The following is a 21,656-nucleotide window of genomic DNA, read 5'->3' as shown; positions in this document are numbered from 1 at the left end:
ATATTGCCTTCTGGGTATCCAGCTTTTGCTTTGCTTTGTCTCTCAAAGCACTTTGTAAACTCTGTTTTTAAAGGTGCTAAATAAATAAAGTTATTGTAATAATCACTCTGGTCATCATTCTGCAGCACAATAAACCAACTTAGTGTATAAAGTTTGAGATATTGTTTGTCTTGCCTGAAAAGATCCTGAGTGGTTTCCGGCCCTCTCCACAGCGATGTGAAAGGTGGGCCACTGCACCTGCAGTTCGGAACTCCACCACCAGCTGGTGCTCTCTGTGCTACTATCGTCGGTGCCATTAGCATGAGAAACAGCAGAGATGCTGGTTTGCCTCAGCAGGAACCGGAAAGTTCCTGCATACAGGAAGCAAGAGCAGTTGAACTCCACCCTACCGGCCGATTGGTTGTTGGGTAGAGTCCTGGTCAGAAGGGTGGTGTTGGTTTCCGTGTTGACCAGAGAGAGGCTCGTGCTGCGGATGGTGCTGCTGTTGGATTTTGTGCTGAAGTCCACAAATACACTGGCGTTGCTAAGGGCAACATGGAAGGAAGGCCAGATATTGAGCCCTGCAAAAGCTACAGGACAGGATGCAGAGAAATGAGATAGGGCAAAGAGAAAGAACATTTTACCTATTGTTCATGCATCTTGCACAAACATTTCTGAGTATGTCCACTATGGATAACACGTGGTCTCACAGATTTTGTTGTTATTGTTTCTTTATGTATTTTATATATCTCAATTTTGTATATCTGCTCTTTCAATTTTCTTGATGTGACTTTGCAAGCTGTCTGTTACTGTCCCCATAGGGTGTGTTACTGGTTCAGTTTACTGCAGTGAGAACATGACATTTTCTAGAGTTGATATAGGTGTGGACAATAGTCCAAATAATGTTTGGACTGTATGGAAAGTGGAAGTCAAATGGGAACTGTCATTTTTAGTTGACACTCACATTTTAGAAATCAATGTGGGAGAAATGTCACTTAATTGCTATGTAGTGTCACTTTTTGACAACATAATTGTGCATCATGATTCATGATACAAAAAACCCCCACTAAATTATGTATTGGCCTAATGATATATTCCCCATGTCCAAGTGACATCAAGTTCACATTTAATTACCACACAGCCACAAATGATGGAATTTGCTCAGTACAACTAAATAATAAGTTCAGTTTTCAGAACAGACACTGTGGATCAACATAAACAATTGATAGGCATCAGTAGTAGTAAGCTACATATTTCATACACACAATAAGTTCAACAATTAGTAGTTAACTGCTTAGCAGTACCTCATAAGTGTATTAGTACAATATCAGTACCTGGGGAAAAAGTATAAATGTTGCAGCATGGTAGCAGATTATTTTAAGAGCTATTGTGCTGTGTAGTGTGTAAATCCTGTTGTGAAAAACTTCACATCCTCACAAAGCAAAGAGGGTGTGGGAAGAGGAAGAGGCTGACCCTCCATTACCCCCTTCCCTCTCCCATTTGAATGAGGGCACATAGTAGAATACAGGGCGGTACAGCCCATTTAAGTTAACATGTGTTGATCAGATGAATTAAAAATCGATGATCCTGCCAGCCTTTTCAAACATATAGTTATGTTATTAAGATGGTTTGGTGACACTCACCATATCCCATGAGCGCCAGCAGGAAGGGCAGCAATGAGACAGCCTGTGGCATTCCGATGTCCGTGCCTCTGTTTTCTCCTACACCACATGACCGTCCTCTTCCATCACCCCTGACCTCTACAAATCAGAGGCAAATCACAAAATAAACTATTGATCCACAACAAGGCAGCAGGCAACAACCAACTGTACGTGTCATCAGACGGGAGAAGACATGGAAGAAGTAGTGCACTGATCTGAGGTATGAAAAACAGGAAGGCTGGAGCGTGAAGCTGTGACCATGAGTTTTCTGGATTTACAGTGGCGTCTTCCTCTTCCTTCCATCTTCACAATGGGTATGGAGGGCTGCCGTCAGCACACAAGTGTAGTAGCTACAGGACGGCTTGGTCCATAACAAATATTTGAGGTACTGTAGAGCCAAATCCTTGTTGTTTGGTTGCTTGCAAAGGTTTTCACTGAATGTTTTTCTATTGTTTTCTTAGAAACACAATAGACTCCTGACCTTCTCAGAAACAAGTCCCCAAACTTGGAATTTTGGGCACCAGACTGCTGACATTTTACACCCCCATTCAAATTCAAAATGCTTTGCACTGGACTAGTCACATAAGGTTGCAATAACTGAAATTATGTTTAATATACTGTAGCTGCATCAAAAAGCTGGCCTAATATTTATTCATAGGTGAAAACATCTGAGTTTAATACAGTCAACTCCCAACCAAATAACGTTAGCATAGCTTGAATATTTTGTCTCCAGGAGTCTAAGTGGTCTAAGTCTGAATATTAACCACATGTCACTTCTTCTGAAATCTGTTTATAAAGTCATTATAAACCTGTTTTTTCGGCAATTAGCATTCATAGTGCTTAGACCTAAAGTTGCACGTGCCTTTGGGACATAGTGGTCATAACCTTTTTTGTATAGTAGGAAAATAGAAAGCTGTTGTACTCACATCTCTTGTTGACTCAGCACAGCATTATTCCTCTCCAGTTTTCCAACACAGCAACCGGAATAACGGGCCCTCCACGTGCTGGTAACACATTTCGTCTAAATGATAAACTGCTAATAATTTCAGTGACAGTCAGCGGGACAAGCGTCACAGAGCCAACGGACTTCTCCAGAGGGCGCGCGCCGGTGTTCAGAGCGCGTGAAAGAGATCCGCTCACAGTCACTTCACGGTCAACAGCAGGGCGTATTGAGTATTATCTGCAATATTAAAGACAGCGTACTGTGACGTAGTGGTAAACAAACCAATAGGCTACTGTCTTTTAGAAAAAAAAATCCGTTAATGATATTGAGTAATTTTAAATATATATATATATGTAAATAATATTATATCAAAAGTTTATGTCTGTCCTTTAAACAGTTTTGATGGGTACGTTCCTGCCTGGGAGGATTAACATGCAGAGTGACTCCCACTCATTATTTTACAAAATATAGGTTCTCAAATATATAAGTGCTGATCCTGAACCTTCACATGCAGGTTCATTTGTGCAAGATGAAGTTTACATAGGCTATAGCCTAAGTTATAAGTTATAACATGTAAAGGGTATTATAGAAAACTAAAGCACAAATGAGAGACCTGTTCCCCTCCTGGCAGTTTAAGCATTGCATTATACTGTATAAAGTGAATCATTCAAGAGATTACCAGTAGCACCTGGGTCATCAAAAGACTTCAGCACAGGTGCCTGAAGAAAGTGACTACATGGAGAGACATGTGAGATTCAACAGATGGGTCTATAATTCACTCCAAGTGGCAGTCACACATAAATCTTTTTTGTTTTATAAAGGGGTTGTTAAAAGATTACATTTAAAAAGTAACTCTTCATATTTAGACATAATAGCATTGTGTATCCTAATTGGCCCAGGAGGCAGGATAACAAAATAAAACATTTTATACAATGCATTCACAGTAATAAACTGCAGAACTATATATCTCACACAATCAGATACCCTTTCCCCCACATAAGATGACTGACAGTCATTCTTCTATGATCCACTGATAAAAAATCTCAGCATGCAAGAACAGGACCTATTTTGTTCACTGAAAGTTCAGACCTGCCTCAGTTCAGCTCTCCTTTCTTTTCCTGAAGCAACTGAGTTCATCTACTATCAATAAGTGAGCCACATGGCAAGGTAATCTAATCAGCTGTAGAGCTCTGCAGCTCTTCATTTTGTTCCTCCAGAGAGAGCCAGCAGAAAACAGGAAGCTTATCTGGAGATGAAAAACCCTTTACTGCTCAGCTCAGTTCACAATGGGAACAAAGAACTTTTCTATTCTGTGTGTAAAAAGCCCTACAGCCAGGGACACACAGAGATTAAAAATAAAAGTACAGTGGTAACACCCCCAGCAGCAAGTATAACATATAGACATGAAGCTACTTAGCCCAGAAGGTATTTATTCTCACACATTCATTACTACTTCTGCAGTTACTCTTTATGATATACTGTGAGTAGATTTGGTAAAGTGAAATTTAAAAACACTTGTTTTGAAAGCTTCACTGTGCCAATTAATAGGGCGCTTACCATTCAGTTTGGCTTCAAAACAGTCACAACTGGAATTTCTATAACACAACCTCTGCAATGAAGAGATTGATTTCCTGAAGAATGACATTTGGCAATGTGCCCTTTATTTTATATGCCGTGAATCAAACTGACAGCAGATCAGGCATCTTATTTTATCTTGGTCTTTTCTTGAATGTATACTAGTGAAAGGCTATTACATTCAAAGACAGTTTGACTGGAGAAGGCACAAGAACTACATTGAGTTGAATGAGTGAGAGACCAAAACAAGATGAAAGGTGAAGTAGGGTATTTATACTCTTTGAAATCTGGACATTTGGGTATGTTCTCTCCCTCCTCAGAAGATAAGACAGCACAGGCTATATTTCTTAATCATTTATTACATAAATGTATTTTTTACTGAGGAAAACATGTGATCAGTGGCTATGGGCTTTTCCTAACAGTCGACAATACTTGTAAAAAGGTATAAGCTGTGCGACACAAGAAAGTGTCATCAATGAAATTCTAAATCAAAGTGGTGCAAAAAATGTACACTGAATATCCCATTAAGTCAGTTTACCCAAACCCGTTTGTTACTAAATACACATGATGATCACTTGATGACCACACAGCGAACCTGGGAATACTTTGCTGCATGTCGAGTATTTGCAGTTTCTTGAACAGTTTCTGGAAAAGTATATTTTTGATAAACTTTAAAGACAGTCTCGCTCTTAGACCTAGATAGAAAATAGCTGGTAGTACCTACAGTGGATTTGCAGAGATCTACCACAAACAGAACACCAACTGTTCAATAATCATAACCAGACAGTACAGTACAGCAGGCACTCTGCTGCTGTTCATTAGTATGTACATGTAGTTGTAGATTGTTTTAATGCACTCAGTAGAGACAGTGCAGCCCAGATTAAGTTATTTTTTTCTATCTCAACAATAATGACTGTAAATGGGTCAAAAGAGGTTTGGGTAGAATCTCAAACCCTCAACAGAGTCATCCCTACACAGGTGGCCCATCTTCTCAGCCAGCAACAACCTAGAGATGAGGAAGGAACAGAGAAGAGGACACAAAGAAATGAAGAAGAAGAAGTAACATGTGTGACAATACGCAGCAATAAAGAACAATAAAATGAGAACTGAAGACAACTGGGAATATTCTCATTGTTAGAACAATAATGTGTAGTAAAACAGACAGACTGACATGATGAGTCTTGATAAAGTGCACCTCTTGTGCTTAAAGCAAAGTGAAGGCTCTCCTGGTGAATACTGCCTATCAATCGACAGTATTGGAGTGTTTAACTGTTGTTCATCTGTATCTATGAGTTAACTTACCGCTCTTTAGACAGAAGAACAGAGAGACCCAAGAGCTTTGCAAACTCCTCTGCTGTCAAAGAGCCTTTGTCTGACACCTGCAGAGGAGGAAGATGGTGAGATACAGAGATAGGGAATAAGATAAAAACTTATAGGGTTCTGTGACTTATCTCTAGACATTTTTCAAAGCTATATATCTGAGATAGCATGCCTGTTTGATCAGTCTAAACCATGTCAATGTCAGTATAATGTTTGTAATGGTAAAGATTACATTGTCCAGTGCTGAGGCTATCATTTCCTCTTCGCTGTGAGACTGCAGCTGGACCACCATCACACCACTGTCAAACACACGCAGCCTACAAACAAGACAAGACAGATGAAGGAAAGAGTGTGTGAGAGAGACAGACATTCGGTCAACATTTATGCCAAAGTGATCTTTTATCAAGCTAAAATAGGCAGCTAAAGAACAGCAATCAGTTTGGGGCTACAAAGACTAGCATGGTAGGAAAATGGCCAGTGTTTCTTTTGAAATCCTGGGAAGTGAAAGGAAATGACAGACGCAGAGGGCTGGACACCACTTCCAACAACAGGAAGCCAGGCAGGAAGAGCCTGGCCTCTGTGAAGCAGGCGCCAACCCTGCCCTATATTCCTTTAATAAACACATAGTCTGGTCTATACACAAAGGAATGCATCAAAGTGCGCACAGATACATAAAACAATACAATACAAAGACAAACAAAACTCAAACTCACCTCAACGGGAGCTTCAATGATACAAACATCTTGCATGCGTTTACTAAATCTTCTGGTGATAAAAGCTGTGGGTAAGGGGGGTAAAAAAACGTAATCTCAGTATCTGACAGGCCACCAAAGACATTTGTGTGTAGCGTGAATGTATAGATAGCAAAGTTGTGTCATATTATCAGTTTAGTTAGAATGAACATACATGCGCATACAATTCTTCAGCTGTTTTGTGTGCGCATTTATGTGAGTATTACCTCCATCCCTCTAGCACGGTTGACAAGACAGTACACCTCAGTGAGAGCCATCATACCCCCACGCTCCTAGGGAGTGGTAGAAAAAGAACAAGAGAAATAGAGTCAGAAAGAGATTAAAATGGAAACGACAGAAAGGAGATGATTGAAATTAGTGTATGATCTTAGCCTGTGTAGCTGTAAAACACATGACGCACACAAATTCACACCTACCTCTAGTGGGGCCTGTAGCATATCTCCCAGTTGCTTAGCCAGCTGCAAATGGTAATGTGTACCTGATCCATGTGTTTCTCTGGTAACAGGGTCAGCAATACCCATGCTCAGTAGGTAGGACTTAAACCGGATTGTCTATAAAGCAGAACATAACTTTTAATAAAAAACAAACTAGAAAACCAAATTGCATGGTGTAGCAGCATTATGCAATAACACCATCAGGACAAATTGTGTATATGTGTCATTGTTGTGTGAGGTTGGAGAGTATTACTTATAGGCTTTTATGATTAAAAGGTAACTATTCCTGCATGTACAGTAATTTGAAACTATGTCCACTGATCTCCTGTTACTGTGTCTGAATATGCTGGTCAAGTTCTCACCTCGTCTTCTGTTATGTCTCCCTGCTTGTCTTTGATCTTACTGGCTATAGATCTGGACAGCTCCACCATCTCTTTGGCCTGTTAGTTAGAGTAGACAATCATTCAGCAAATCCCACTGCATTGCAGTAGAGTCTCTTATTGTTTCTAAATGTAGCACTTGAAGCAGTTCAGCACATTAGATGAAGTTGATGTACTTGAATGATTCTTGCAATTTTTGGATTGTATCCAAATGGTTGAAATGCACTTATTGTAAGTCGCTTTTGATAAAAAGCGTCAGCTAAATAAATGCAATGCAATGTAATATGAGCTTAACACAGGTTTGATATCAATGGCTATGATGTTTAAACAATCATACAGTATAATTGCCACTAGATAAAATATACATAAAAAATGTCAATAAAATCAACAACTACAGGAAAATGTGAACATACAAAGGAAAGCATTCTTTACCTTCACCATTAGCTTACTGAGGTCCTCAAAGGCCTGGAAAAAAAAGAGACTAAATGAGTAATAATGCTCAAAAATGTTCATAATTAAATAAACCACAAAACTTCATGGCTACAGATAAAATTTAAATATCATTCCACAAGCACCCCCACCCCTCCACTGGCTGATGATAAAACTGAACAGTCTCCATGGCCCTAAACCCCCATTTGTTTCAATGCCATAGCTTTCATAAAGCTAAATATATGTCATTTTAATTGAATTCATATTCAAGACATACATACAGTATCTCCAACAGCAGTTATATAAACACATAACTTCATGGTTGCCTAACGAGTGTCACAGTGGCTGTGGTCAACTTGAATTCATGTCAGCTACAAAAATTCCGATGATGACAAGTTTTTATGGCAGAAAAAAAAACAGATCAAAACATTCATAGAAATCAAACCACTCTGTATTCTCAGTGTGTTCACAGTCATGTGCATCTAAATATGGCTAAATACAAAACTTCAGCCTGGAGCTTTGAGGAGGGTTATGTCATGACACATGGGCAGTTTAGTTAACTTAGTTTCTATTCAAATCCATAACAATATTAGAGCAACATGACCACAATTCCCATTCTGACACATTTCCCAGTATTTCAGTATTTTCGCTTTACCTCAGAAATGTTTTTGTCTGTTTCTTTCCTCTTCTCCTCTATCTTCCTCTCAATGCCAACAATCCCCACTGCACGGACCCTTCCTGCCTACAGGACCACGAAGGAAAGAAAAAAACACGTAAACACACAAGCAATTTAAAGGTTGGTAACAAACCTCAAAAGGACAAGGAAAGACAAACAGTGAGGAGGGAACAAATTGTGGCCAACTGCTGTTACAGTACATAAATTAATTTCAGTGATGATGATTTCATATTGTTTATCAAAAAACTAAGATTAATGTTAAATTAATCTAATTTCGAAACACATGACCAAATGCAAGTGAAATAACAGCCTACACAAAAGCGTTTTTGTACTTTGGTGTGAACCTGCTGTGGGATACTCTTATTTTTATGTTTTTCTTGTTTTTGTATTGCTTTTTTGTGTGAAGTACTTTGAGCTGCCTTTTATGTATGAAATGTGTTTTATAAATTAAATATATTATTATTATTATTATTATTATTATTACTACTACTACTACTACTACTACTATACCTAATTTGACGTTAATTCCAATTTCTACAAGTTGAGCAATACGTCAGAATCAAAATCAGAAACAGGTTTATTGGAAAGTAGGTTTTCAAACGCAAGCAATGTGCTTTGTTTTTTTGGAGTATAACGGAAGACAAGTACTGCAAAAGTCAAGAATCATAAATATAAAATAAAAATTTACAATTACAAATATGAAAAATATATTAAAAAAAAGTGTGAAACATGTTTTTTGAATGAAAAGCGCTGTACAGTGTTGTAAAGACAAAGAGGATGGAATGTGCAAAATACTGACCAAGGTCACTATCATATATCAGTATATATCAGAAAGCAACAATTCAACAACATGCATACTGATACTGCTTTTTGAAAAGCCCTAAAAAATCAGAGTCAGTGGAAGACGTTCTGACTATATTAACTGTCAAGCCCAAGAATATAGTGACAACACTGCCCTCCTGTGGAACATTATTTGAATTGACAGGAATGTCATTCCCATGTACATCACCTATTGAACGGCAGTTTGGCTGATACAGTTACAGTCCTTCTGGCATCTCAATCAAACAAAATCCAGGAATATAAGACAGCGGAAAGGAAGGGATTCTAGTCGGATGAGAAGGAACAGCTGTTCAGCTTCTAACCTGAGAGCCGGTTCCTGTGGGGATGGGTTGGGAAACTGGTGTATTCTCCCATCTCTTCTGAGTCATTTCCTCTGTTAGCCTCCTGTAAAACTGCAAGCAAATGACACCATGTAAGTTCAAGGTAATAAAGAATCAAACACAGAGTCTCTCTAAAGAAGTCTCATTATAGGGTGAACAATAAGTACAAAAAGTTAAAACAAAACATTATTTTAGGTATTTGTATACATGGGACTACCTCAATCTGCCCATGTTCTTTGAAGGACAGCTTGATGAAGGAGTACTTGCTGTGTTGGTAGGGACCTGGCTCCTTGTTGCCAGGTGTTGCGTGCAGGTGGATAACTATTTTTGCACTACAGGATAAACACCAATCGTTAATTTACCATTTTGAAATTGAAATTTGAAATTGAAATTATTGTTATCAACAGAGAAAGTTCATTCTTGACTGTGGAAATAGTGGTTTGACAAAAATAAAATAAAATCTTAACTCAAGCTCCACTTACTATCTTTTTGCTGAGCTTTTAATAATTTGGGGGGCTATGATCTTCTCCCCAAACACAACCACCAGTTATCACGCGACCAAAGTTCCATACTTAATTCACCTGATGACAACTGAGCAAACTCCATCCACTGATGAAGACAATGAGATTCAGTTGCAAGCTCCAGAAAAGGCTAGTAAGTGGACTTTGAGTTAAGAGTTTCTGGTCAAATTACACATTTGCGCATGAAAAAACAAAATATTGTTTTTTTATCATTTTTAATGTAATACAGTCAAATCGCGGATCTCCTTTCTGTTGTTAGAAACCACAAGATGTATTTACTGACACTCACCTCTTTCCTATTCCTGCAGCCTGCTCCTCAAAGAAGATGATCTGTGACAGGGGCATGGCTATGCAACATTCCTACAGATGGCAAGAGAAATGCAGAAGTCATCATGAGAGACCCAAAATGTAAAAGGACAAATCTGTGAACACACAATCAGTGCAGTCAGTGTGTAGTCCTGTTTACTGCTGTCTTACATGACTTTTAACGTCCCTCCATATCAACCGATGGGTGCTCAACAAGGCAACTCCAACATCCAGCTTAGCCTGGTACAAAGACATGAAAATACATCATGTTATTATTTTCTCATATGAAGTTCCTATGTCACTTTTCGTTATAATCACCTCACAATACACATTTAACCACCTGAAATCATAATGATCTACCTGAACTTCTTCAGCACCTATGTGCACTATCTTAGGCAACAAACTCAGCTATCAGAAAACAAAACTATACCTTATCATCACCGTCATACAGTCTGACACCTCGTTGCTGGATCACTAAAGTTTCGTTTATTTCTAAGAGCCCATTTGACCACGAAAAGCGGTCCATTTTTACTATTACAAAAACAATTATTCCTTATTCTGCTCCACTGCCGCGACTGCGACCCATTTTATGTTTACTTCCGGTACGCTGTCCAAAATTGGCCTGGCTCTGACTGCAGGGAAACACCAAATAGACATGAAAAATAGTTAAAATCAATTGGAATGAATAATTATTTTGACTATAAATCAACTATTTGTACTGATAATATTACCCAAACTAACTAAGTATTTTATTTATTTTTTTTACATAATTTGCTACACGGTGTCTTTTCTGACAGGCTGCCTAAGAGGGGTCTTTTCCGGCGTTGACGTTACTAGCGCCAGCTGTCAGTGCAAGCTAGCAAGACTGCTATCTTTCCAGCACGTTATTTTGAGATTTTTATAATGATTTTTTTTATTTTCCAGTCTCTATTTTAATTATCGCCAGCATTGAATTTAAACTAAACTTGAATGAACAGATGCAAAAATATTTTTTTTTTGCCTTTACGAGTGTCTCTTTGTTGAGCTGTGCTCAGAATTAAGGTAGCTGTAGCTGACTAGCTTGTTGTTAGCTGCGGACAAATCTGGTGCAGACAGGTTTTGCACTGCAGACGCAGCTCCTCTTGTTTTGAAGTCATTGTTCACGGGCGGAAAGTTGTAAGGTATATAAGGACTGTAAAGACCATGCAGTTTATTACGGAGCTAATCATTTACTGCAAATATTCATTGCTTTAAATTATGCATTTGCAGCAGTATGAATTTAAATAAGTAACGTTGGATCAGTAACATAGTATTTAGAAATAAAGTCATCCGAATGCATTTTTATCTTAAATGACTTTATCTGTTGTATTGTAAAAGGTGTATTTACTAGTTTCGTGGTGTAATAACTGCGTTTATTGACAAAGAGGCGAACGTTTGTTTGAATCTATAAACATGGATAAGAAATCATTTGATATTGTCTTGGATGAGATAAGAAAGGTAAGAAGTGTCTAAACCCAAATTGTCTGTCTAATTAAAGATTTGAAATTGTCTCAACTTCGGGGTTTGGTAATTCTTCATTCTATGTTTCAGTGCGTCCTGACCGATCAGCGGATCAAAGCCATAGAGCAGGTGCATGGATATTTCTCCAGTGAGCAGGTAACTGTCCAAACAGCAGCATTGTCATGTAATTAATGTTTACATCTCAGTTTATCCGTAGTGACTCCGCATAACCTCCAGCTCACCAAATACTGTATTTATTCCCACAAATTTGTAAAATCCTTCACAGATTGTGCATGTCATAAAGCTCTTAAACGGACATGAAATATAGTCCCAAAATACATCCATATGCCTCATATAGATTTTAAAATTAAATTCTTCAGTAAATTAAACTTGTGTGTGTTTTGGCATATGTGTTAGAAGATCTAATGCATATTGAGGATAAATGTATTTGCGATTGTTGTTTTCATGCCAAACAAAGGTAATGGTTACAACCTATCAGAGGAAAACTCATATAGTGTTGAAATATCTTTTTTTATCAATTAAGTTGTTAGTCAAAATTGTTGTGGTCTTTTATACTACTTCCATACTAGAGCAGTGCAGCTCTAGTTTTATTGTAAGTTGTACAACTTTTATTGTAAGTTGTAACACGATCTGCAGGTGATGGAGATACTGAAGTACTTCTCATGGGCAGAGCCACAGATCAAAGCAGTTAAAGCTCTGCAGCATGTGAGTAACAGGAGTTTTATGTGATTGGGGCTAGGTCTGTCACGATAAGTACTTTTGTTGGACTATAATATTGTCCCAGAAGCAAATGCGTTAAATGATATTATTGTCATTTTAAGACAATTTTATGCCACTGATATAATAAAATATAATAACACATATTAAACACAACGTGTTTACATAGTAAACACAACGGGCAGTATTGTATGCTATGTGGATATGACCTCGATCATTTTTGCTAACTTCGATAAGTCAATAAAGTAATTATCGTGACAGGCCTAATTGGTGTACCAAAGTTATTGGTTTGCGTTGGTAAATATGTTTATCCATTTATATTTTGCTAAAAATAGATATAATAGAAGTGTGTAAAAATAACTACAACACCATTATTAGTGAAATTGTAAAAATGTATTATTTTGTGTGGAATTGGCACCTCTCTCTGTCATTGGTATGTTTTAAAGTGTTAGGTAAATATGTTTCTCTTTCTGTTGCCCTTAGAAAATGGTTGCAATCCCTACAACCAAAGTTGCAAACATCCTGAATTGCTTCACCTTCTCAAAGGACAGACTGATTGTCCTGGAACTAATAGCTTTGTGAGTAAATTTTGAAAATTCATTTAAGCACCCTTAACGGACTTTAAAACACTGTAAGTCAAATGTTGCAATGTAATATCAGCCTGTTTGGTTCAGTCTGTCGTGAAATTGTTAGACTAATTGGTTACTCGTTAAATATTGGATTTCTCTTCCCATATAGGAACATTTCAGATGCGCAAAACTATCGTCCTGTGGAGGATCTGTTTCGCATACACTTATCTGAGAAGAAGCGGGCTCGCAGGATACTGGAGCAAGTAAGTTCACATTTACAAATTCAACTTCATGGTGTTGTTTTTGTTCTAGGTAGGTTAGCTCAGAAAGCCTATTTGCTAATCTTATGTGTATGTCTTGGTATCAAGACCTTGTGGAGTCCCTTAGGTAGCCATAAAGTCCCAGGGAGCCTAGTGAGATGTACAGGGTCAAGCGATTGATGCAATTAAGAGATAATTAGGTAGTCTAAAACTAAGCTTTTAAAATAGCAGTGTGCATGTGCTAATGCATTATCTCTGACATCCCTAATAATATAAATATTTTTAATTCACACAAGCAAACACACACACACACACACAGTTTCTAAAATAATTCACCTTCTGTCTCACTAGGTGTGTAAGGTTGGCTGCAAGGCTCCTATAGCCATGATCTCCTCCTGTGGTATGATACCAGGAAATCCATACCCTAAAGGCAGGCCCAGCCTGGTCAGTGGCACATTCCCTGTAAGTATGTTCAGGGCTCTACGCTGAGCTTTCCTGAAGGCTTCCCAGTACTGAGATAAAGGATTTTACATAGCCTAACCACAAGCTAACCACCACCAACTAACGATATAAATAAAGATGCAGATTGTATTATGTCTTTGGTATGTAGGTCCCTATAGTTTAACCTGTTATACCTCCATGTCCCAGGATATTAGTGAACAGAAGAAAGTCAGAATCTATGTGACCTTCAGCACCGTCAGTAGACAAAATAGAAAAGAGGAATTTAAGGGGAAGATCTTAATAAAATGATATTTTACTTTGACTACTGTATACTAAAGTTTTTTGTCATTTACAAAGTTGGTTGTAAAAAACAAATGTTGTGTAAATTACATATGAAAGCTAAATACAATTAAAGAAGATTACTGGTAATTTCTGGTGATTTCTCATTGGTGTGGCAAACCTCCGTCAGTGGCATACAAAATATTTAAATTGGGCTGAAATACAGAATACTGAGTTTATTTCTTTGTCTTGTGATTTTAATTGAAGTAGACAGTAAAAAAAAGTGGCACGTGTGTTTCAGCACCAAGAAGTTTTTCTGGATTTTTTTTGTCTGCTTAAAATAAGCCTGACCATGAAAAAAAACCCATTTTGTTTTGATCATAGGGAATCCCTCCAGTAAAGAAAGAAGGCGAGAAGAAAGAGGACAATTCTAACAATATGGAGGGGAAAGGAATTGCTTCTCGGATTATTGGACCATTCAGACCTGTAAGCACTAGAATGGGAATCACTGACTGGGATAACGTGAAAGTGCCAGGTTGTCCCAGAGAAATCTCATGACTGAGTGACGAGGCCTGACATGACTAATTACATTACTTACACATAATAAAAACTTCAACCTACATGTCAAGCCATGTTATATAAGATAATTATAGACCATTGTGAGTGATAAGTGGACTGGAGTAAAGACTGTACAGTAGAGGGCATAGGCAGAATAATAGAAACACATACAGAAACAAATAAGTCCAAACACATTAACAGCAACCCTTCACATTTATTTATAAAACATGGAAATCGACTTTGCACACTCTACTCCAGCTATTTCTATATAATGTGAATGTTCTGGTGAAAAATCTTCCTTTTTTTTTTTTTATTTATTAGTATGTAAGCATAATCATCTTGGAATATGGGAACATTGTTTTAAAAAGAAACACTGTTGCACCATCTGCTGCCTCATTTGTAGGCTTTTAAATGACCATACAGACCAGTGGTTTGCATTACAGATTATAATTAGACAGAATTGGCTGATCAGTTAAGTGTTTTATATATTTTGTCTTTTCCTTTTCTAGTTCCCTTCAACCTACAACCCTCATCGGCCTGTGCCCTACCCTATACCGCCGTGCCGACCCCATGCTACCATCGCACCAAGTAAGAAACACTTACAGTACACACACTAAGCCCTGTACAGGGTAATCAAACAATGTATACAATTTGTCAATGATAAGAAAACACATGGAAGATAAAGAGCTCTCAGACAATTGAGAAATTAATAATGCTGTTTTGAGTGGTTTTAGGTACAGTTAGGCATGTTTTCTTACTGCCATCTGGGTTTGGTTGAGGCATAGTTAGTAGTGGGGTGATTCTTACGTTTGTGTGTGTATGTATGAATGTGTGGTGGACACTTTTAATATTTGCAACTGCTACTCAGGTGCATACAACAACGCAGGCCTTGTTTCTATGGGAGGGGTTATAACAGCCAACGTGGCCCCTCCCCCCTACAACTCCACCCACAAAGTAGCAGGTATGATTCGAGTGTGCGTGCGTATGTGTGACAGCAAATAGACACTCCTCAAAGCTTGCTGCCTAACTACCTGGCATGCTGCTTACCTGCTCAATTTTAATGCCTTTATCAGGTGAAGAATGTGCTTCTTACTTCTGTTGGAGTACACTGAGTGACCAGAAAAATACATCCCCCTGTATATTTTAATCCAATACAACAGCTGTGTATCGGATTCCTTTAATTTAGAACTGTAGGAGAGATGTCGATTCAATTCAGTGATCATTTTTGAGGGGGGTGTAGACATATTAGATTGCATTATAGTCAATGCAGCCACATTTTTCACATAGTATTTCTACTATTTTTTTATCCACCAAATATGTTGAGGTAGACAAAATGGCAAATTTTATTAAAATACTTTTCAATATAATACAGTCCAACACCAGAAAATGGTATCAACGCACCAACAACTAAAATAGCAGTCAAAAGCATTGTATTGTAGTACAACATTAAGGTACTTCTGTTTTCTGGTCAGTCATTGTAGAAGTATGTTTTGTTGAATTGTGAGGACGGGTCTTTGGTTGCCTGGACTGGGAATAGCTTCAAACTAATGTCATTAATCCTTTTCTTTCTGGAATCATGCTGTGTTCTGGCATTTAACATGCATCGCTTGGGGTAACTTTTTTTTTTGAACGCACTGTCTCATCAGTTTTCATAGTTGAAATACATCTTTTAGGGCCTTTGGGGAGATATGTGGTCATAAACACAAAGATTTCTCAAGTTTTATTAAATTGACAAATGTCCAAAGCAGTGTTGAGATGAGAACAGCGTGTGATGAAAGTTAATTTGAGGTTACCAAGCCAAATAAGTTATTTAAATGTTTCCCCAAAGGTAAGAAGAAGACATATTCCAATCTTGAAAATTGTTGGAATTTCCATGTAGTAAGCTGCACGCAGGGACGCTTTCTGGCTATTCCTCCTTGCTGTGTCTCTCCTCTCCTTTTTTTAAAATGTATTTATTTGAATTAATTATTTTTATTTTAAGATGTGAGTGGATTGCTTCTTCTACAATAGTTTGTTGGGTTTTAACCTATTCTGTCTGTGTCCTGGAATGACATTTGTTTTCAACAATAACACTACCGATCAGAAAAAAAAAAAAAAAATCAATCATTTAATGTAACCATGTGGTACTATTTAAATGTATTTCATTTTTTTTTTCTTTTTCTTAGTTGATTCAAACACCATGTCAGATAGTAGTGGTCATCATTTTAGATGACCTTTTTCACCAACTCGGATCTTTTTCTGCCTCCAGGTTACACCAAACCAGGCAATCCGCAGAACACCACACCTGGAGTCAACAGCGGGCCCCTCCTCATTCCTCATGGGTCCACGCCTTCTACCCCTGTCCCACCCCAGGCTTCTCCTGCTCAGCCGACTCCCACAACCCCTATCACACCAGTTTTCCCTGGCATGGTGCCCTCTCATAACCCTAATGCCCCCTCTCCCTCCCCTGCTCCATCCCCATCTGTGATCAAAGCAGGTCCACAGACCCCCAGTGGCCATGCTACACCTACACCCTCATCTGTCATTAAAGCCCACACCCCTTCAGGCACCCCTTGTGGAACTCCTGTCCCTGGTAGCGGGGGCTTCTCCTCTTCCCCCTTCCATGTGGTTTCCCGACCAGGCACCCCTGCTACCTCCCGCAGCGGCGCAGACCCCTTATCTCAGACGAACTCCATGGGCTCAACTCAGCAGAAGGTTTATTCCACAGATCACCAGTCAGGACTCACCCTCCCTGGCATACACCCACAAGCAGGTAACCCCTCTGGGTCAGTGATCCGAAGTTACACCCCCTCTGGACCACCATCTCTAACTCCTGCATCATGCACTCCAGTTATTCCGAGCTGTTCCACCCCAGGCCATAGTCCCAAACCCTCCCCAGCTCATTCTGCACAGGTTCAGGCTGTCATGGCCGCGGCTGGAGTACTGAACAGACACAGTGGGGGTAGTAACAGTGGCAGTAACAGCCCTGTGCCCTCTGCTTTCAAAGGCACCTCTCGCTCTGTCACACCGTCTGTTAACTCTCTGGTGGTACCAAGTTCTGCGCAGGCTGCCCTGGCACGTTCCTTTGGTCTGTCACACCCTTCAGGTTCTCCTCAAGTCTCTCTCTCTAGTCCTGTTGCTATCACCGGCCTCCAAGCTCTGTCCTCCAGCCCAGCACCCTCTCATTATCCTGGCCTATCCCACTTTCCCTCCCTTTCTCCTTCCACCATCCCTTCATCCATGCCTGCAATGCCTCCCGCTACCAACATTTCTAACCATCCACCAACCTCCATCTACCCAAGCCTGGCTCCCAATGCTGCCCCCAGTGCAGCCTCCCCTTTCGGTCTGGGCCTCACCTCTGCCCCCTCTATATTCCCAGGCCTTCCGCCTGGCCCTAGCCCCGCTGCCTTCCCAGGATTGGGGGTTTCAGGAGGGCACAGTGCCGGGAGCCCTGTGTTGTCTTCATTCATGGGACTGCCAGGGGCCACTCCATCTTCAGTAGCGTCAGTGGCACCACTGCAGGCAGCAGCAGCCGCCGCAGCAGCAGCCGCAGCTGGAGTTCCATCATCATCGCCCGTTTTACCAGGCTTTGCGTCTGCTTTCAGCTCCAACTTCCAGCCTGGGTATGTGAGCTTTCAGCATTTTTACTGCCCAGTATACAGAAGCCATGCCATATAGATAATCTGAAATAAAACTAATGACTTCATATTGATTTCCTAATATCATTTCATTTACTCTACATGAAAAGACCATAGCGGCAACTAAATTTTAATGTCCTATTTTATACTCCATTTCTAGTAACCACAGTGGATAGTAGTCAGAATTGACATGTGACATTGATTTTCACTTGTGTGTTAAATGGCTGGATAAAAGGCATTATAAATCATGTCCATTGATTTTGCACTTTGGGTTTTACGTGCTAAGTGGAAACACTGCACCTACAAAGTGCAAAGTCCACTTGTACTACTCTGGAGTGTTGGGTTTAGACTTTGGTTTGAGTTGTCTCATAGAGTTCTTTGCCAACTCTACTAGGTGATTATTGTCAGCCATAAATTTAGCAGGTTATCTTGTCAATGAACAAGTGTTGCAATCACAAGCCTCACCTTTTGTTCACATTTCATGCACTCAAGACGCAGGTGGTGTCCTTGCAAGAGCTATTACATGAGCAAGAAAGTTATACTGTTTAATGTTTATACATGGGGAATGGAAAAATAGTGTAGTAAAGTAATAAAAAAATATAAACACATGTACACATAAGATAAATGACATATCCAACCATACACCATCTTTATACTAGTATTTTGCTACTACTGTCATAAGCTATAAGAAAAAGTATCCAATCTCATACACGCATTTGTATATTCATTTGAAATATAAACACAAATATTGGTACACTATACCATGTACTCACACCATGCACACAGTCTAGTGTAGTTTTTAGTTTTAGACATTTTGGGAAATGTTTTTATTCACTTTGTGGCAGAGATTAAGATGAGAGTAACTTCCTGGAGTCTCTGCTGGTTGCCTGGCAACAGATATACTCTGGCACATTACATCCTGTAACACAGCCAATTGTTGGTTTTAGTACATATTAAACAAACGAGAATTAGTGAGCTGTAGAGGTGCTGGTAGGCGGGTTTTGTTACCGTTTGACAGAACCAGGCTAGCTGTTTCCCCGTTTCCTGTCTTTATGCTAAGCTAAGCTAACAGGATGCCAGCTCTTATATTTAAACAGTCTTAAGAGTGATATCGATCTTCTCAGCTTACTCTCCTCCACACATATTTCCAAAAATGTTGCTTTAAAGAACAACAAAACAATAGTTATTAAGAGTCGTATAGTCATATGCTGTTCTTTTTCATCGTGTGGGCTTTTTGTGGAAATGAATGTTTGATCAAAGTCATATTTTATAAAAATGAGATCTGTAAGCACTGTTAACAGTAGCATTTTTATAAAATATGACTTTGATCAAATGATGTGGAATAGTATAATATTCTAATAAAAATACCATTGTGTGAAGTCTGACAGTCATTATTCTGTGTGTTACAGGTTGGGCAGTGGACTCCAGGCTCCAGGAAGCAGCGGGTTCCCCGGCTTGTTGTCCTTCCCTGGAGTACCAGGTTTCTCTCCCTCTGCCTCCCCTGCTGCCCTCGGTGGCCTCCACAACCCAGCCATGCAGTCTGCCCTGCTGCAGGTAAACACACACACACTACGCTGGCAAAGTATTTGAATTCAGTTTGATAAAGCCTCACTGCTACAAAAACACTGGTTTTCTTTGTCTTGTTCCAGGCTCATCCCACATCTGCTTTAGAGAGCTTTCCTCCTCAGCCCAACAGTTTCACCAACTACCCTCCAGGACCAGGAAACCCCTTCCCCCTCCAACCAGGCCTGCACCCCCAGCTGGGTTGGCAGTGAAACCCACAATACACTTTGAAACACTGAGTACACTTACATGCTGACCCCTTTCATACACCCTCTCCTAACCCTGCCCTTGACATGTTTTATTTTTTGGCCTTGAACCCTGAAGAGTACATGACAGATTGGAGAGTTTCAATAATGTGTATGTTACAGCCAGAATGACTTACTACTATGATGAACACTATCACAAAAACTGTTGAAATACTGTGTGGGTGAGATGGCATATATCATAATAGTGAACAGTTGTAAATATCAGTTGTCAAAGTTGTTAGGTTTTACAAGTAGACTGTGACTGGTTTTAATGTTAGCTGAACTTGGCTGTTTTTAATCAAGTTTATCAACATTTATTAGTAAATAATGAACTATAGAAAAATTTAAAAATGTATATGATATCATGTAATGACTTGACAGTATCCTCATGTCGTATTTCATGTTCAGTCTCAGTCGAAAGGACATGCTTATGATACAGATTGATTGTCCTGAATTGAATATTGTATTATGAAATGAAATTTTTAGGTGACTTATGGTGTTTGAGTTGTATGGCGCAGTCATATTTTGAAGTGGGCACACCATGAATATTTTTAATCCTTGTGCTGCGTCAAGGGTGGGAGTGTTGTACACAAAAAAACATGCATATGGCAGTTCCACTCATGTTTGTGTTATTTTCAGTGAACAAACACTTGTGGCTGTCAGCAGTTTACTGTGATTCACATTTTGTATGTTTACAAAGTTCTTTTGACAGATGTCACCTTGCCAGCACTGTTATTACAGTATTTGACCAAATGTACTGTATGCAGATGTTTGTGAGAACAACTTGAAGCATTTATTGATTGATATGTGGACTTGAGATGTAAAATGTCTGTATTCTTCAGTAATGCTTTGCAACATTAGTGAAAACTGTAATTTTAGTTCATTTACTGTACACCACAGTACACTCAGAGAGAGTAATAGACACATTGTTTGTTACACTGTGTTATCTTTGTCTGTTTTGCCCTTTTTTGTATTTGCACCTGTTTTATTATTTTGTCAGTAAACTGCCGACTTGCTGTAGCTGTTGTTGTATTTCTAGTCTCTGCGATGCCATGGCTATCAGGAAAGCCCCTTTAATAAAATGACTGGAGGTGGACAAAATAATGGAAGCACCACATGGAAAAGAAATTCAGTGCAACTTACTCACAATTACAAAGACAGCTAGACATGCAGATCCTATTGTTGATGTAACAATCATCAGCTGTTTATGTAACTTTTTTAACAGTCTGATAAATTGCAAGTGCTTTAGGTTAAATAAATTAATTAATGTAATGTAAAACTAATTAATGTGGCAAAAGGGCATCCGCATGGACATACTTTATTGTATCAGCAAAGAAAAGGTTAAAAGTAAAGGTTCATGGTCAGAGAAACACTAACAGGATAGCTGTTAAATATTACAAATTACAGCCTCAAATGTGACCAGATCATTGAATCTGTACTGAAGGCTGTGGTCACCATGTACCAGTATTGATATGCAATTATTATTTTATTTTCTATTTTCTGTTATTTTATCCAGCCCTCAGTATAACGGTTTTACAGCCTGCTTACAGTCCACCTAGAGCTCTACACAGTGCTTATCATGAACATCTTTAACAGTGCTCAACACACAAGCGATGCTTTCAGTCATGTGTCACTTAGTCATGAGACTTCTAACACCCAGTCATGGGATCTCACTGGAATAATTTCCATTCTTCCATTCTAGTCATACTCATGATTACTATTATCTGCTTAACCAAACCTATAAAATTAACATCTACAATACACGGAACAT

The 21,656-nt window shown here is 39.0% G+C and overlaps 3 protein-coding genes across 5 annotated transcripts in view; 1 reads left to right on the top strand and 2 right to left on the bottom strand.

The window, feature by feature from the left end:
• Positions 1-4,270, bottom strand: part of LOC122888006 (thrombospondin type-1 domain-containing protein 1) — a 10,138-nt gene extending 5,868 nt beyond the window's left edge. The window contains exons 1-4 of one of the 2 annotated variants that reach the window (XM_044221812.1): positions 3,263-4,270; positions 2,567-2,820; positions 1,623-1,739; positions 175-569 (exon numbers count right to left, since the gene is read on the bottom strand). In XM_044221812.1, coding sequence (XP_044077747.1) covers positions 175-569; positions 1,623-1,674 — 447 coding nt within the window. In that variant the 5' untranslated portion in view covers positions 1,675-1,739; positions 2,567-2,820; positions 3,263-4,270. Of the gene's footprint in view, positions 116-174; positions 570-1,622; positions 1,740-2,566; positions 2,821-3,262 lie in introns of those variants that run through there. The other variant, XM_044221813.1, reaches the window with a different exon arrangement.
• Positions 4,271-4,497: 227 nt separating this feature from the next.
• On the bottom strand, positions 4,498-10,761 carry vps36 (vacuolar protein sorting 36 homolog). The gene is made up of 14 exons (XM_044221825.1): positions 10,567-10,761; positions 10,308-10,376; positions 10,120-10,190; positions 9,527-9,641; positions 9,292-9,381; positions 8,129-8,215; positions 7,477-7,509; positions 7,027-7,104; positions 6,647-6,781; positions 6,437-6,502; positions 6,192-6,256; positions 5,711-5,795; positions 5,461-5,537; positions 4,498-5,164 (listed from the first exon to the last, which is right to left on the bottom strand). Exons 1-14 carry the CDS (start codon positions 10,660-10,662, stop codon positions 5,083-5,085), a joined length of 1,149 nt encoding a protein of 382 aa, XP_044077760.1. The 5' UTR covers positions 10,663-10,761; the 3' UTR covers positions 4,498-5,082.
• Positions 10,762-10,943: 182 nt separating this feature from the next.
• On the top strand, positions 10,944-20,905 carry proser1 (proline and serine rich 1). Of its 2 annotated transcripts, XM_044221814.1 has the most exons (12): positions 10,944-11,612; positions 11,706-11,771; positions 12,273-12,341; positions 12,837-12,931; positions 13,092-13,185; positions 13,534-13,644; positions 14,287-14,388; positions 14,970-15,048; positions 15,329-15,421; positions 16,709-18,062; positions 19,487-19,631; positions 19,727-20,905. In XM_044221814.1, the coding sequence occupies exons 1-12, from the start codon at positions 11,568-11,570 to the stop codon at positions 19,850-19,852; spliced, it is 2,379 nt and encodes a 792-aa protein (XP_044077749.1). In that variant the 5' UTR covers positions 10,944-11,567; the 3' UTR covers positions 19,853-20,905. The 2 variants fall into 2 exon arrangements, with proteins under 2 accessions (XP_044077749.1, XP_044077750.1); XM_044221815.1 differs by lacking the exon at positions 15,329-15,421 and having other exon boundaries at positions 10,945-11,612.
• Positions 20,906-21,656: the final 751 nt, after the last annotated feature.

The sequence above is a fragment of the Siniperca chuatsi genome, linkage group LG14 (assembly GCF_020085105.1).
Source record: "Siniperca chuatsi isolate FFG_IHB_CAS linkage group LG14, ASM2008510v1, whole genome shotgun sequence".
Lineage (NCBI taxonomy): Eukaryota > Metazoa > Chordata > Actinopteri > Centrarchiformes > Sinipercidae > Siniperca > Siniperca chuatsi.
Note: the sequence above shows the minus strand (reverse complement) of the source record. Positions and strands in the feature narration are given on the sequence as shown.

What these genes read in the sequence shown, in the direction of transcription:
- vps36 (XM_044221825.1), bottom strand. Translation starts at nt 10,662, where the DNA reads ATGGACCGCTTTTCGTGGTCAAATGGGCTCTTAGAAATAAACGAAACT. An exon ending in TGTATGACGGTGATGATAAG is followed by an intron (nt 10,377 to 10,566) that starts GTATAGTTTTGT and finishes TCTTTGTACCAG; the next exon opens with GCTAAGCTGGATGTTGGAGT. An exon ending in ACCGTGCTAGAGGGATGGAG is followed by an intron (nt 6,257 to 6,436) that starts GTAATACTCACA and finishes CCTTACCCACAG; the next exon opens with CTTTTATCACCAGAAGATTT.
- proser1 (XM_044221814.1), top strand. Translation starts at nt 11,568, where the DNA reads ATGGATAAGAAATCATTTGATATTGTCTTGGATGAGATAAGAAAG. An exon ending in GATATTTCTCCAGTGAGCAG is followed by an intron (nt 11,772 to 12,272) that starts GTAACTGTCCAA and finishes CACGATCTGCAG; the next exon opens with GTGATGGAGATACTGAAGTA. An exon ending in CTCGCAGGATACTGGAGCAA is followed by an intron (nt 13,186 to 13,533) that starts GTAAGTTCACAT and finishes CTGTCTCACTAG; the next exon opens with GTGTGTAAGGTTGGCTGCAA.